The sequence below is a fragment of the Bombyx mandarina genome, chromosome 15 (assembly GCF_030267445.1).
Source record: "Bombyx mandarina strain Sakado chromosome 15, ASM3026744v2".
Classification (NCBI taxonomy): Eukaryota; Metazoa; Arthropoda; class Insecta; order Lepidoptera; family Bombycidae; genus Bombyx; species Bombyx mandarina.
Window position 1 is genome coordinate 15,909,539 of NC_143221.1, and position 14,528 is coordinate 15,924,066.

Sequence of the window (14,528 nt, forward strand, 5' to 3'; positions counted from 1 at the left end):
TGCGGACTCACAAGAAGTCCTACCACCAGTAACAGTAACTTAAAACAATAAGGCTTTATCTCTGACTACACCAAAATATAAAAAATTGTGGGATAATGCAGAACGCAGAATCCACAACGGTGAAACGAGAAAGAAACCAAACAAAAATAAATGTACTTATATATTATGCTATTTGCTCATAATTTTTTTCATCTTGATCTCCTCTCCTTTGTAGCTCTGATTAGCTTTAATCTAATATATAAAATTCTCGTGTCACAATGTTCGTTCCCATACTCCTCCGAAACCGCTTGACCGATTCTCATGAATTTTTTATGCATATTCAGTAAGCCTGAGAATCGGCTACTATCTATTTTTCATACCCCTAAGTGATTAGGGTTGTCCACCCCTAAAATTTTTTTTTTTATTTGGCCATTTTTTTTTGTTATAATGAGGTATTATGTGGTTGAATGAGGTTTTGTTATTTTTATTATATACTCCCTCATCGTTCACAGCACTGCATACCTCTTTCACTCATTTACCACATCCTTACACACTCACAATAAGTTAGTTTTTTTTTCTACTTTAGAAATTCCCTAGATATCTTATATATGGCAAAACAATGTTTGCCGGGTCAGCTAGTCTATCTATAGGTATATAAAAATTAATTGCTGTTCGTTAGTCTCGCTAAAACTCGAGAACGGCTGGACAGATTTGGCTAATTTTGGTTTTCAATTATTTATGGAAGTCCAGAGAAGGTTTAAAAGGTAGATAAATATGAAAATGCTCGGAATTAAATAAAAATAACAATTTTGTTTTCCCTTTGTTGTGTCCCCCGTCGGACGGATTCCTTTTGATTGTTTAAAGTTTATTTTATACAAAAGTTTAGGTCTTTTATTTATCGATTGAGGCACTACGAAGTCTGCCGGGTCAGCTAGTACTAAATAAAAAACCAGTGTACATTCGGATAAAAAAAGACATTTTTGTTATCTAAAATAAAAAAAATTCGGTACCATGTACTTACGTCCTTCTCCTTGGCGTAGTACAGAGTCCTGCCGCGGAGCCGGAAATAGCGGCGCTGCCATCGCTGGAAGCTGCGCGTCTGCTTCATCAGATAACCCTCCTTGACAATAGGCTGGTGACAAGAGAAAGAGAAATGCTTAAATGAGAACATTTATACAAGTCTACCGAAAAAAAAAAATATATATTTAAAAAAAAATAGACATGCCCGCTGAGTTTCTTGCCAATTCTTTTCAGGACGGAGGCTAGTTTTTGTGAATTGGCGGCAGTTCTTTTGACGTTCAACAAGTATGTACTTTCATTTATGTTAAATAAAAAAATTTTTGATTTGATTTGAATAATTTGAGCGAGAAGCGGTGAGAAGCCTAGCCTAGCCTAGAAGAAGCCTAAAATTTTATTATTACGTATTAAGATTTAGGGAGCAGTTAGTGCAATATTAAAAAGAAACCCCGCCCGTATTTTTTAATTAAGTAATCACCGACTGACTACAAAACTACTACATAAAAAGAAACATTTAATATTTAAATTTATACCCGTGTAATGCCAGGCGGCAATGCCAGGGGCAGAGCCAACGCAGGTTGGCTACCGTTAAGCACTCTACTAAGTAAGTAGTGTAATTATTAAGTAGTGTGTTTAATTAGAAATATTGGTGTCTGTCTCCGGAATTTGAACGAGGGCACAGTCGCATCGTGTCGATACGAATACACCGGGCGTCTTATCCTTTAAGGTATTTTTTTTTTATTGCCCTTGTAGGCAGACGAGCAATTAATTCGGATTTCATCAAAACTAAGAGTAACGACATCTATCGTCGAATAGCGGAAATGAATATCGAAGATAATAGTAAAATCGAGAAGTCAACGGCATCTATTGTCAGATAGCAGAAACACATATCGAAAATACTCGACTTGTGAGGAATGTTCTCGATAATTCTAGACATGTCGTATTTTTATTTATCCCGAACCCCAACGCGTAAATATACTATTATTAATAATATTTCTTATTGATCAACCAAATACAAACACATAAGCTTACTATCGATTTAAATTGAAACAATATCAGACATAATGCTTTTGATTTCGATAAACATTCTCGACGTCACTGTTGTAGTGAAGTCAAAATTCACATTAATTATTCTTGTTTACGGGCCCCAATATTTTATTCGGAGTATTATTGTGAATTGCTATTCTGCTGAAGAAACATCTCGTTGTCTGGAGTGAGACGGACATTGCCGTGGACAGATTGTTATTTATTATAATTAAGATCTCGTACTGTTTGAGAATGCGAACGTTTGTCGAGATGAAAACGTGTTTTTGTGAAAATAAGAATTTTTATTTTGTTAAAAATTTCATGCTGGGCTTAAGCTTATCCTACTCGCTTTATCCTTTTTGCTAGAGGCTAAAGCCGTCATAACGTGAATACTCACCGAGGGTCAAAATTAACATACTATACGTTTGACGACTTCTCAGATCACTACGGTTTGCCCCCCAGTAAAAGATATATTTAACTACGTGACATATATTAATAATTAAAATTGGTTAAATTTATGCTAGTCACTTAATTAACTGGTGTTAAGAAGTCTTGTGAGTTAGCACAGTAGGTACCACCGCTGTGCCTAATTCTGCTGTGAAGCAGTAATATGGTTTGAAGGATGAGCAGCCTGTATACTGCTAAAATTGAGATCTTAGAATTCTGGTCCTTAAGGTGGGTGGTAACATATACGTTATAGATCCACACCTCCTCATGTCGTTTTCCTCATTACTGAGGGTCGAGACTGCCCCGCTGCATCAGTTTCTCCCATACGACTTTCCTTCATCTGCCGCGATCCTTTGCTTCATGAAGGGCATTACGGAAATTGATGCTCAGAGAAGATCGTATTTGGTCCGACCATCTCGTGGGACTGCGTCCTCTGGGACGTTTGCCATCTACCTTTCCTGTCACCATCAGCTGTTCAAGATTGTGACCCTCTTTACGAGCAATATGTCCGAAGAATTCCAGCACCCTACGAAGGCATATAGTGGAAAGTCTGGCTTTGATATAAAGCTCTCTCAGAATAGACACGTTGGTACGAAAGGCGGTCCATGGAATCTGTAGCATTTTTCTCCAACACCACATTTCAAAAGCGTCTATTCGGTCTCTGTCGGCCTTCTTCATTGTCCAGGTCTCCGCGCCATAACTGAATATGGAGAAAACTGGCGTACTCACCAATTTGGTTTTAGTTTTTCGCGTGATGTTACGGTCTCTCCATATCTTATGCAGCTGGGACATTGCATTTTTGGCCATCCCTATACGTCTCCTTATCTCTTTTTCGCATGAAAACGTGGTAACATATACGTTATAGATCCACACATCTAAGCAATAAACAAATTAAAAAAAAAGTGTGGTTATTTTGATAACTATTAATTGCCTTGTATTCGACTAAATGGTAATTTTAATTAAGAGCGGGTAACACCGAATGGTTTTTCGGTTGTCATGGCGGGCAGACAAAGTCATTATATTCTCTTGATGACAGCGGTCGAACGTAGTGGTCATACGCAAACCCACTGGATCTAAATCACTAATTATTATTGTAATCCCTGATTGTTTAACTAATTTAATGGTTTGTATAACTTTGTGATGCCAACCTATTGGCATTTTCCCGCGTAATGGCCGTCGTTTTCGTTCGCTGCTGTATTATCAATCCATGGTGTTGCTTTGGAGCCCAATGGCAATGACAAAATCCCTCTGTCACTGTTGTTTCCTTTTATCTCAAGGTGGGTGGCGCATTTACGTTGTCTATGGGCTCCAGTAACCACTTAACACCAGGTGGGCTGTAAGCTTGTCCAACCATCTAAGCAATAAACTAAAAAAACCTATACTATTTTTCTATCGCAATTATAAAAGTCTTCTCATTAAAACCATTCAAGATTTAATTAACAATGAACGCTTTTAATTAAGAGCTTCATTATGAAACAATTGTCGGACCAAAAGTATAAAATAAAAGAACTGATTCTGATTTAAATATTATTCGATAAAATTTGGTGTTCTTTTTTTTATTGTTAATTGTAAAACAAAGTTAATGGAAACTTCTATATATAAGTATAGTAACGCTACGTCAGTAACACTGGATCTTTCTTGAATAACCTCGTCCCAGAGGTCTCAAGAACAGTTCTCGAATTACAATTTTTTTATGCCTACCTTATAAACAGCTCATATTGAAATCTATCCAAAATAACGAAACAGCAGAATTTTCATTAATTTCACATAAAAAGAAACCCAAGTAATACAACTTACATAAAACTGTTCTTATTAAAATTATATAATAATGAAATACCGAAAGAGTTTTTTTGGCGGTAAAAGATCCGCGAAGGCAATTTAGTAAATTAAATGTGTTAATACTACGATTTTATACAGGGCGTGACGAAAACGTTTCTGAAACCTAATGGAAGTAGGAAATAGTATTAGGAATGTAAACAAGTTTTGTTCGAGATGATACCAGCATCTCGTTTTTACCATCGCACCGCCCGCCACCGGAGTAGAGTTCATCCATACTACCTGGAGCCGCTGCGGTCATCCACAGTGCGTTTCCAGAGGTCTTTTTTGGCACGTACCATCCGGCTATGGAATGAGCTCGCCTCCACGGTGTTTCCCGAGCGCTATGACATGTCCTTCTTCAAACGAGGCTTGTCGAGAGTATTAAGCGGTAAGCAGCGGCTTGGCTCTGCCCCTGGCATTGCTGAAGTCCATGGGCGACGGTAACCACTCACCATCAGGTGGGCCGTATGCCCGTCTGCCTACAAAGGCAATAAAAAATAAATAAATAAAAAACAAATTCAACATCCCTGACTAACTAAAGCTAAGCGAAAATGCTTTTATAATGATAGTTTTATATACCGCTATATTTTAGATCGCTAGTCGCCCGTGAATCGTATTTTACTTTGCTATTCTCCTATTCGTTTACACACTGTACACGGGGAGTGACGAAAAGGTTTCCGAAGCCGTCCTATTCGGCTTTTATTATTGCTTACATGGGTCGACGAGCTCACAGCCCACCTGGTGTTAAGTGGTTACTGAAGCTCATAGACATCTACAACGTAAATGCGCCACCCACCTTGAGATATAAGTTCTAAAGTCTCAGGTATAGTTACAACGGCTGCCCCACCCTTCAAACCGAAACGCATTACTGCTTCACGGCAGAAGTAGGCAGGGTGGTGGTACCTACCCGCGCGGACTCACAAGAGGTCCTACCACCATTTTGTTCCATGTATCATCGTTCAATTTCCACGTGACCGCATTCGTTCGTTCTTACATACACTCCCCAGTTTACCCCACTCTTTGCTGCTGCTTTGGAATGTAGTCGAAGCTCCCTGCAAACGTCTATGCGACAGGCCGGGACAGCGAGGAGAAAAGTCTTGTAAATTGCTTTATTTATTTAATATAATGATTCGTCAGGTTTAAACTTGTAATAATGGTGCATTATTAATCTTTTGGGATCTATCAAAGTGCACAAGTGTGGGAAAATGAATCAAAATCGACGCTTGAAAGGCGAACGTTACTAAGCAACAATGCGTGACTTTACAGTAGACTAATTTAAAGTTGAAATAACTGAAAAAAATTCTATGTTAACCAATCTAGCTGTAGGATTGAAATGATTTTAATAGACCTAGAAATATATATTTTTTGCGCATCGAATATGGTTATTGCCTATCATTTAGGTATAAAGCAGTTATTGTCGCTTAGTCACGTTTGCCTTTCAAGCGTCGAAATGGTTAGAAATAGCTAGTTGGCTCTTTCAGAGAAGTCCGCTGATATCTCAGTATTTTATTGGGAAATTATTTCGTTTCATCACACTTAAACTCGTTTCATTCAATTTTATTGCAATTCATTACAGTTTCATCTAAATTAACTTCGTTTTATTTCGCTCTTCTTCCAAGCCGGCTGGTCATCATGGTAGAGATTGACCACTATCCTCTAAAGAAACAACTAGAGATATTTGGAGGAGGCCTTCACCTAAGAAGGGTCCATGCATATAAAAACTAAAATAATAACGGTAATTGTTTGGAATAAAGGGCTTTTTATATTTTTTTCATTATTTTTGTATTTTTCTATTATGATTTTACCCATCTTTTTTATTATACATTTTTTTTTTTTTTTTATTGCTTAGGTGGATGGACGAGCTCACAGCCCACCTGGTGTTAAGTGGTTACTGGAGTCCATAGACATCTACAACGTAAATGCGCCACCCACCTCGAGATATAAGTTCTAAGGTCTCAGTATAGTTACAACGGCTACCCCACCCTTCGAACCGAAACGCATTACTGCTTCACGGCGGAAATAGGCGGGGTGGTGGTACCTACCCGTGCGGACTCACAAGAGGTCCTACCACCAGGGAAAATACATAATATGTATTTGACAGCGTGTTCAATTAGTGAAAGTAAACGACAGTGACAGAGGGATTTTGTCATTGCCATTGGGCTCCAAAGCAACACCGTGCACTGATAATACAGCAGCGAACAAAAACGACGGCCATTACGCAGATTTACGCGGGAAAATTGCTATAGGTTGGCGTCAACCTATAGCACCTTATATAACCTTATACTGCACGTTTGGTGGAGTAACTATAATTGACACAAAATAAGTCCTGGATAAATAGTCAATATTCTCCAGGACTTTTGTGTGTCAATTATCGTTATTAACTTGATATTATAACGCAAAGCCTAACGTTATGTTTTCATGTTTTCCTCGCCGGATTGTCGCTTCGCCTGTTTGCGATCAAACACGCAAATCAATAATAAATCGTCTTCTTTACTTTGATATTTAATAATAATTAAAAAATAAATAAATACAACGCTGGTAGTTATGGCAACGATTACAAATACTGAAGAAAAACAAACGATGAATGTGGTAGCGATGATACCGTCTCTAATAACCGTCTCAATCGTTCTGGGAGCTTTCGTATGCTCCTCACTAGATGGCGTAAGTCGTTATTGTTTTGTCTGTTCACATTAGTCGTTAGTATCAATACTGGTCAAGAGGTGGCTCTCGCGGTAATTCGCCTACAACAATTTTACTAAAAATAGTGCTTTTTTAAGGGATTTTATGACCTGGTAACTAAGACCTTTAAGTCATGTCTTATTTTAATTTATTTTCTTAATTTTATGATTAATGATAATATGGAGTGAAATGAAATGAAGATGATTAATTTGAGACATTAATCAACTGGGATGAAATTAAATGAAATGAGATGATATGGGATGAAATATAATCTCAGTAAAATGGTGGTCATTTACTGAGATTTTTTCAGTGGACTTTCTGGAGGAACCCGAGAAGTTACGTCCAGCAGCTTTGTTTCATTTTCCCACTTTTGTGCACTTTCACAGATATTAAACAGTTAATAAGCCACCGTTATTACACATTTAAACCTGAAGAAACACTAAATAGACAAAATAAAACAAATCACACAACTTCACTCCTCGCGCTCCCGCCAAAAAGTCCCTAAAGATAGTGCTAAAACACTCGTATAATATTAATTAAAAACAATTTTAACCTGAAGAGCACACTCAATGAAAAAATCTGTAACAAAATTGTTTATTTACAAAGATCACAATTTCCATTTACAATTTCATTTAAACTTAAATACAACAAAAAATTAAGGGACAAATAAAAAACAGTACCGTCGCACAAATAAAAGATGGTCAAATGAAGTTTTATTTCTTATTACTAATAATACTAAATAAATGGCGATTTACATTTTGCGATTACCACCATTTGTCAAAAGAGCCACGATAATATTTTAGCGAAAACAAGTTAGCAGCGTGTTCGCAGTGCGTAACACTAAGTGTGTTCCAACTCTAATGGATGTCAAGTGATCCGAGAACGCCATTACTCTTGGCCCTACTATAACAAAGCCAATTCTTCATATAAGAGAATCCGCACTCAATTATGCTTTTCTTTTAATTGTATTTGCCACGAATCAGAATCACATGAGGATTAATTAGATTTTTTGAGCGAGTCTTACACTGAAAATAATCTGTCACGATACTCATCAGGAGCTAATCATAATTAGTTACTTAGAGCAGTGAACTTGTATATGACCACCATGTACGACGGCTGTCAACAAGAGAATAGAATGACCGTAAATATTAAATATTAATAATAATTAAACATAAAATCATAAATAGTCTCTCATCTATTAGAATGACTTTGACAACCATGATAGCCATGACAAGCGCAACTCTATTCGGTGTTACCCGCTCTTAATTAAAATTACCATTTATTCGATTGCAAGGCGATTATCGAAATCACAGAATAATCTACCAACGATGATAAAAATAGCAAAATAAATTGTAAAATGGCACGCATCTTCATATGCAATAAAAAAACAGTTTATACCGTAAAAGTAGTTTTAATTATGTCTGTGACTTTCGAAAATCGAAGGAGGTAGTCCTGACCTAAAGGATAAGACGTCCAGTGCATTCGTATCTAGCGATGCACCGGTGGTGGAATGCCGCTGGCGAGTACCAATTTTTCTAATGAAATACGTACTAACAAATGTTAGTCAAAATCAAAATCATGCTCAAAGATTCCGTTACATACTAACATATAAAAGCGTATTAAAAAACGCAACATGATACTTTAGAAGATCAGTAAATATCTTATTAAAGAAAATCGAGGTGAAATAAAAGAATCAGAACGACCCACTTCCACAGATTAGTTTTCGGCGTAAAACATTAAAATTAACCATCGCCGTATACACTTAATCAATTAATGTCACAGCGACCACGTTACTGGCGCGTCGCCAACAATATAGTACTCGGATGATAGAAGACTTCGCGTTATGTGTAGCTTCTGTAAGGTCGTTGATCTTTGTAGTTTCAATTCGTACGTAAATATTTTGAGAGTCAAAACGAAGTTTCATCGCGAGAGGTTGACTACTCGATGCTACGTTTTTTTTTTTTTTTTTTTTTCTTAGGTGGGTGGACGAGCTCACAGCCCACCTAGTGTTAAGTGGTTACTGGAGCCCATAGACATCTACAACGTAAATGCGCCACCTACCTTGAGATATAAGTTCTAAGGTCTCAGTATAGTTACAACGGCTGCCCCACCCTTCAAACCGAAACACATTACTGCTTCACGGCAGAAATAGGCAGGGTGGTGGTACATATCCGCGCGGACTCACAAGAGTCCACTAGTAATTACGCAAATTATAATTTTGCGGGTTTGATTTTTATTACACGATGTTATTCCTTCACCGTGGAAGAAAATCGTGAACATTTGTTAAGTACGTATTTCATTAGAAAAATTGGTACCCGCCTGAGATTCGAACACCGGTGCATCGCTCAACACGAATGCGCCGGACGTCTTATCCTTTAGGGCACGACGACTTAAGACGATGTCTAATAGAAAGAAATAAAAAAAGTACGTACATTTTTTTTGTAAGTGGATGACGTATGAAGGCTATTTAGCTACGGGTGGCCTGCACAATCTACAGCTAAGCTCTCATCTCCACGGCTCACAGTCGATAGCTGGCTCTAAGACTTGACCTTTTTAAGTTTCGCAGCTAAAGGCATTGACTCAACAAGGACAAAGCTTGCAAAGGTCTGAATCGACCTCAATGCGCTAATAACAATACTTCAGTCGCAGGCCAAGGACCTTGGATCTAGCTGGCGGCTAATGTAAACGTTTGGAGATTCAATTGTTAATTATAAGTTAAATTTTCTATTCAAAACATTTAAACTTTCTTAAGACCGATGTAGTATCTATACATATAAATGAAATTAGAGTGTCTGTTTGTAATATTGAAATAACCGCTTTTTACTACATGCATATGAATATATATACGGCACATACACCAACATTACATTTTTTATTATTTTTGTCTGTCTGTCTGTTTGTTCTGGCTAATCTCTGGAACGGCTGAACCGATTTTGACGAGACTTTCACTAATAGGTAGCTGATGATATAAGGAGTAACTTAGGCTACTTTTTTAGACTAGCTTTGCCCCGCGGCGTCGCCCGCGGTAGGAAAAAAAACTTCAGAGGTGTCAAGGGACACCCGGATGGAACGAAGTTCCTTTCGATTAATTAGTGAAGGAATTGTAATTTTTTTTTAAGTTATAATAATAAATTACGGCATTATGAAGAAGAAAAAAACAATACTATGAACTAAATTACTATTGTTGAAACGCTATCTCGAGAAACTGTACTCATTACGCGGACCAATCGGATACGAGCAATGTCACGCGATAAGCGCCTACCCGTTGATTGGTCAGAATGACGGATCTAAAAAGTGTCGTGACAACTTTTCGTAAGAATTTTTTCCGTCTAGCCCCCTTTCACAACGCGCGATAAGGAACTTCGTTCCAATAACCGCGGGTAACACCGCGGGACTCAGCTATCAAAAATAAAATTTAATGTTTCCAAAGCGAAGCGAGGGCGGGTCGCTAGTTTGGAATATATTTAAATTTAATTTCAACAGTGTACAAGTATTTTATACACTATTTTATTAGCTTGATACATATGAACTTATCTATATGTGATCATAGACACATTCTTTTGAGTTTCTCGCCGAATCTTCTCAGTGAGTCACGATTCCGATCCGGCGGTAGATTCTGTGAAACACTGCTCTCGCTAGGGCTGGTGTTAGCAAATTCTCTCAGTTTGAGTCCGTGAGCTCATCTACCCGTCCTGGCGTAGCTGAAATAGTTCTTTAGGCTCCTATTTTTTTTTATTTCCCTTGTAGGCAGACGAGCATACGGCCCGCCTGATGGTGAGTAGTTACCGTCGCCCATGGACTTCAGCAATGCCAGGGGCAGAGCCAAGCCCGCGGCTTACCGCTAGCGAGCAGGTAGAGGAAAAAATGTATGTAACGGAATCTTTGACCGTGATTTTCATAGACTTAAAGACGTCCAATTGAATTAAAAATTACACACGCATCAAGGGCTATTTAGAATAAGACAACTTTATAACTTCACTCTAAGATCCTGACCAGTATCAACAGGATAAAAAAAAGGACGAAATTTATTATTAATTCGGTTTGCTGCTATTAGAAAACGAGTCAGCGACTCATAAGCGGTAGCATGAAGATACACAGTTGTCAATTGACAGTGGTAAATTATTTGTTTGTTTTTTGGCGCACTGATTGTAGTGCACATTGACAGACCGCTTACCACGGCACCCCGCTGACTTCTTCGGTTGCAGTTATGGGTCCGGTTCAAAAAAGTAATAGCCGCATTGTCACTGCTTTTGAAACTGTATGCCTTAAAATAGGTAGATATGTCTAGGCTCCACCGAACAAGATGGAAGAAAAGAGATCCCGCCGCCGCCGATCGCCTAGCCGCTGGTGTGACCAAACAACCACCCTAACTGGGCTGTCAGTCGCAACCGCCTTGCGAGAAGTTGAGGACCGGACGAGGTGAAAACAGCTCACGAGACACGCCTCGGTCAAGTTTTAAGGACACGACCTTCAGTAATGAAGAAAGCGACTCAGAAGAAGAATAATAATATAAGCTCCGATGGACTATTGACGGTATTGTGATCTATTTACACCAACAAAGTAGTAAACACTACGTATTCTAAAAATAACACACAAAAATCGGCAAAACAAAAAAAAACACGCCAAGTTTCAAAACTCCTTCGAGTTGGATAATTGCACAACACCAACCCTACGCTTGATTGATGTTGATTGATCGCGTCTTTGTAGCGATACCCTGAAATATTACATTTATACGAGCCGTACCAATTTCGTTTTTATTTCGTGACGCATAAAATTGATTATCGTTTGTGTATTTTGTAAATTAAATATTAACTGATTGATGTGTGTTTTTTGGGCATCTTCCACATGGGCGATTAAAATTACGCGCATTTTGTACAGAAAACCGTCGCTTATTAAGTGAAAAGATTCGATAAATGTGTGCTTAAAGTTTATGTTTGTGACAAATGGCCTTTTTAACACGGGGGTGATCTCATCCGTGTCTGGTGCTTATATTCTTTCTTCACCTTTTCTTTCCCAAATTTTCCCCGTCCCGCTAATAAAACTAGAGGTAGGGATATGCGCCCTTATAAAATTATTAATTCCTTATATAATTTAGTACTAAAATTTCGCAGTAGTCAAAGTTCAGGGGATAACATGCCCGATACACTCACATCGATGCGACTGCGGCAGTGTTATAGTCTCAAAAACATGCACCCATTTTACTAACAGGAAACGGTCTTAACATATTATGTTCACGAATAATAACAAGTTTGGGTAATTACTGATGTTTGTCGTGTCTGAATATTTACCGCAAAACTTTTGTGATTTCTGGTCTGAAGGTTTAGATGCAATTCTAATGACACTTTTACGTTTAGTGTGAGCGGCAGTATTGCCATTGTGTGGTCCATGGACGTCTGCAACAACTTAACACCAGGTAGGGAATAGGTTCGTCTACGTATCTAATCCAATAACAATAAAAACAGAATGTAGGCCTTCGCCTTACTCTTCAGCTGACGGCGCTTTTTTTTTCCCTACCCATTCGCTGATAGCCTATGAGGCTATTCCAGATACAGCCTGACGGGTAGGTGAGTTGACGGGCTCAACCTTAGAGAATTTGCTAGCAAGCAAGCGCAGTGCTACGCAGAATCTACCACGGGATCGGAATCACGACCCACTCAGAAGATCCAGCTGTGATCATCAGGATCAATTGACGTCGAATCACGTTGAAGGTACGTTATAAAATTAATTTATTGTTATATGCACATATCAATTTTTGTTTCCTTGTTTTCGCGAGGCATTTTAATATTTGGCTACCTATGCTGGTAGCCTCGAGGGATTATTCCAGTTTCATCTAACGTGTAGGCGAGCTCACGGGGCTCAGCCTGGTGGGTATGCTGACACTAGTCTTAGCAAGAGCAGTGCTTTGCAGAATCTACCACTTGATTGAAATCGCGATCCACTGAGAAGATCCGGCTGGTTCATCAGGATCAATAAACTGTGTCTATGGGTTAGTTCGCTCGTCGAGCTCATCATCGTAATCGACGAGTTCGACGAGGACCGTGACCGGTGCTTGAGGGTCTTAAAAGCACCGGGAGTGAATCCAGGGGATCCGACAAGACATGTTTCAGGCGACGCGGCTTTGCGTTGTCCGGTCGCGGTCAGATAGCTAACGGAGCCCAACAGTTACTTACTTAAAGGTCAAGCTGTACGTACAACCTACGTCGGAGGTTAGGCTAGACGTCCACTTGGTCGTATTGTGTCGAACACAATGTATCACACGTTTGGATTGTAGTTATGAGAACGACTTTTCAAAGCAATAGTATTTGGTCTATTGGTAGCGAAGCAATCACTGTATACCGAAGTGATCGGTGTCGCATATCCGTCAGTGGAAGACTATCTCATTCGACTGTGAAACAAGAACAGGAACATTCCCGACAAACCGGTGTCTTGTGTCGAAAGTACTACACTAACGCCGTGTTACCAACATCTGCCTGACTCTACACAAGTCAACTGAAATTTTTATGCAGTTAGAAAAGCGCCTCTTGAGGCAAACATAGGTAAACGTTCCAACTCCAAACAAATTTGAGTAACTTTAACGGTATCGAGAACCGCCCAAAACATGTCATTACGGATCCTCCCGATACATTAACGGTGCTTTTAGGTACCACAAGCACCGGTCACGGTCCTCGTTGAACCCGTCGCTTGCGACGAAGGGCTCGACGTGCGAATTAACCCATAGACACAGCCCATTGAGTTTCTCACCGGATCTTCTCAGTGGGTCGCGTTTCCGATCCGATGGTAGATTCTGCATAGCACTGCTTTTGCTAGGGCCAGTGTTAGCAACACTTCTGGTTTGAGCCCCGTGAGTTCACCTACATGTTAGGGTGATGCTGAAATAGCCTCTCAAGGCTATCAGCATAGGTAGGAAAAAGTAAGTAAGTATCGAAAACGTTAAAAAACTCGCACTAAGCACACGGCATCGAAATATAACTGGTAATCCAGTCGAGTCACGGTACAAGGTTACTCATATCGTCACATAGTAAAAGCTAACACAAGCGCTCAATGGAAGTTGTTCCATTGGCATTAAAAAACAAAAACTTTCTAATATTCCGTACACAGTATTATATTAAACACGTTTATACAGAGGACAAAGTGTAAATACACTAAACATCAGCCGGAGCCGTCACAACTGTCACGAACCGGACATCCGAGTCCGCCTACATACGACGCTGGGGTGTTTACGTCGTCACGCCAATGTGGGACAGTCCTATAGGTGTCAAATGTGACAGGTTACAGAGTACGTTTTGACATGTCGTTCTAGTTCATTTATCTTTCAACTAATACGTGAAGCAAAAACTTTGTACCCCTTTTTACGAAAATTGCGCGGACGGGGGAGTATGAAATTTCCCACACTTATAGAGAATAGAGCGTAAAAAATCCATTAAACCCATAAAAAAAAACATTACACACACTACCATGTATTTGACACACCCACGCATGCATACTATTTGTTTATTGTCAAACTTCTTTTATTGTAGAGTCTGTGGTCAAATTGAAAATAGAGTAATATTGTATATTCTTTA

The 14,528-nt window shown here is 39.0% G+C and overlaps 1 protein-coding gene across 2 annotated transcripts in view; it reads right to left on the reverse strand.

The window, feature by feature from the left end:
* The window catches only part of LOC114250295 (diacylglycerol kinase eta), a 184,719-nt gene that overhangs the window by 162,188 nt on the left and 8,003 nt on the right, over window positions 1-14,528 (reverse strand). For both annotated transcript variants that reach the window (XM_089733103.1, XM_089733102.1), the window contains exon 2: window positions 1,001-1,111. In XM_089733103.1, coding sequence (XP_089589229.1) covers window positions 1,001-1,111 — 111 coding nt within the window. The remainder of the gene's footprint in view (window positions 1-1,000; window positions 1,112-14,528) is intronic.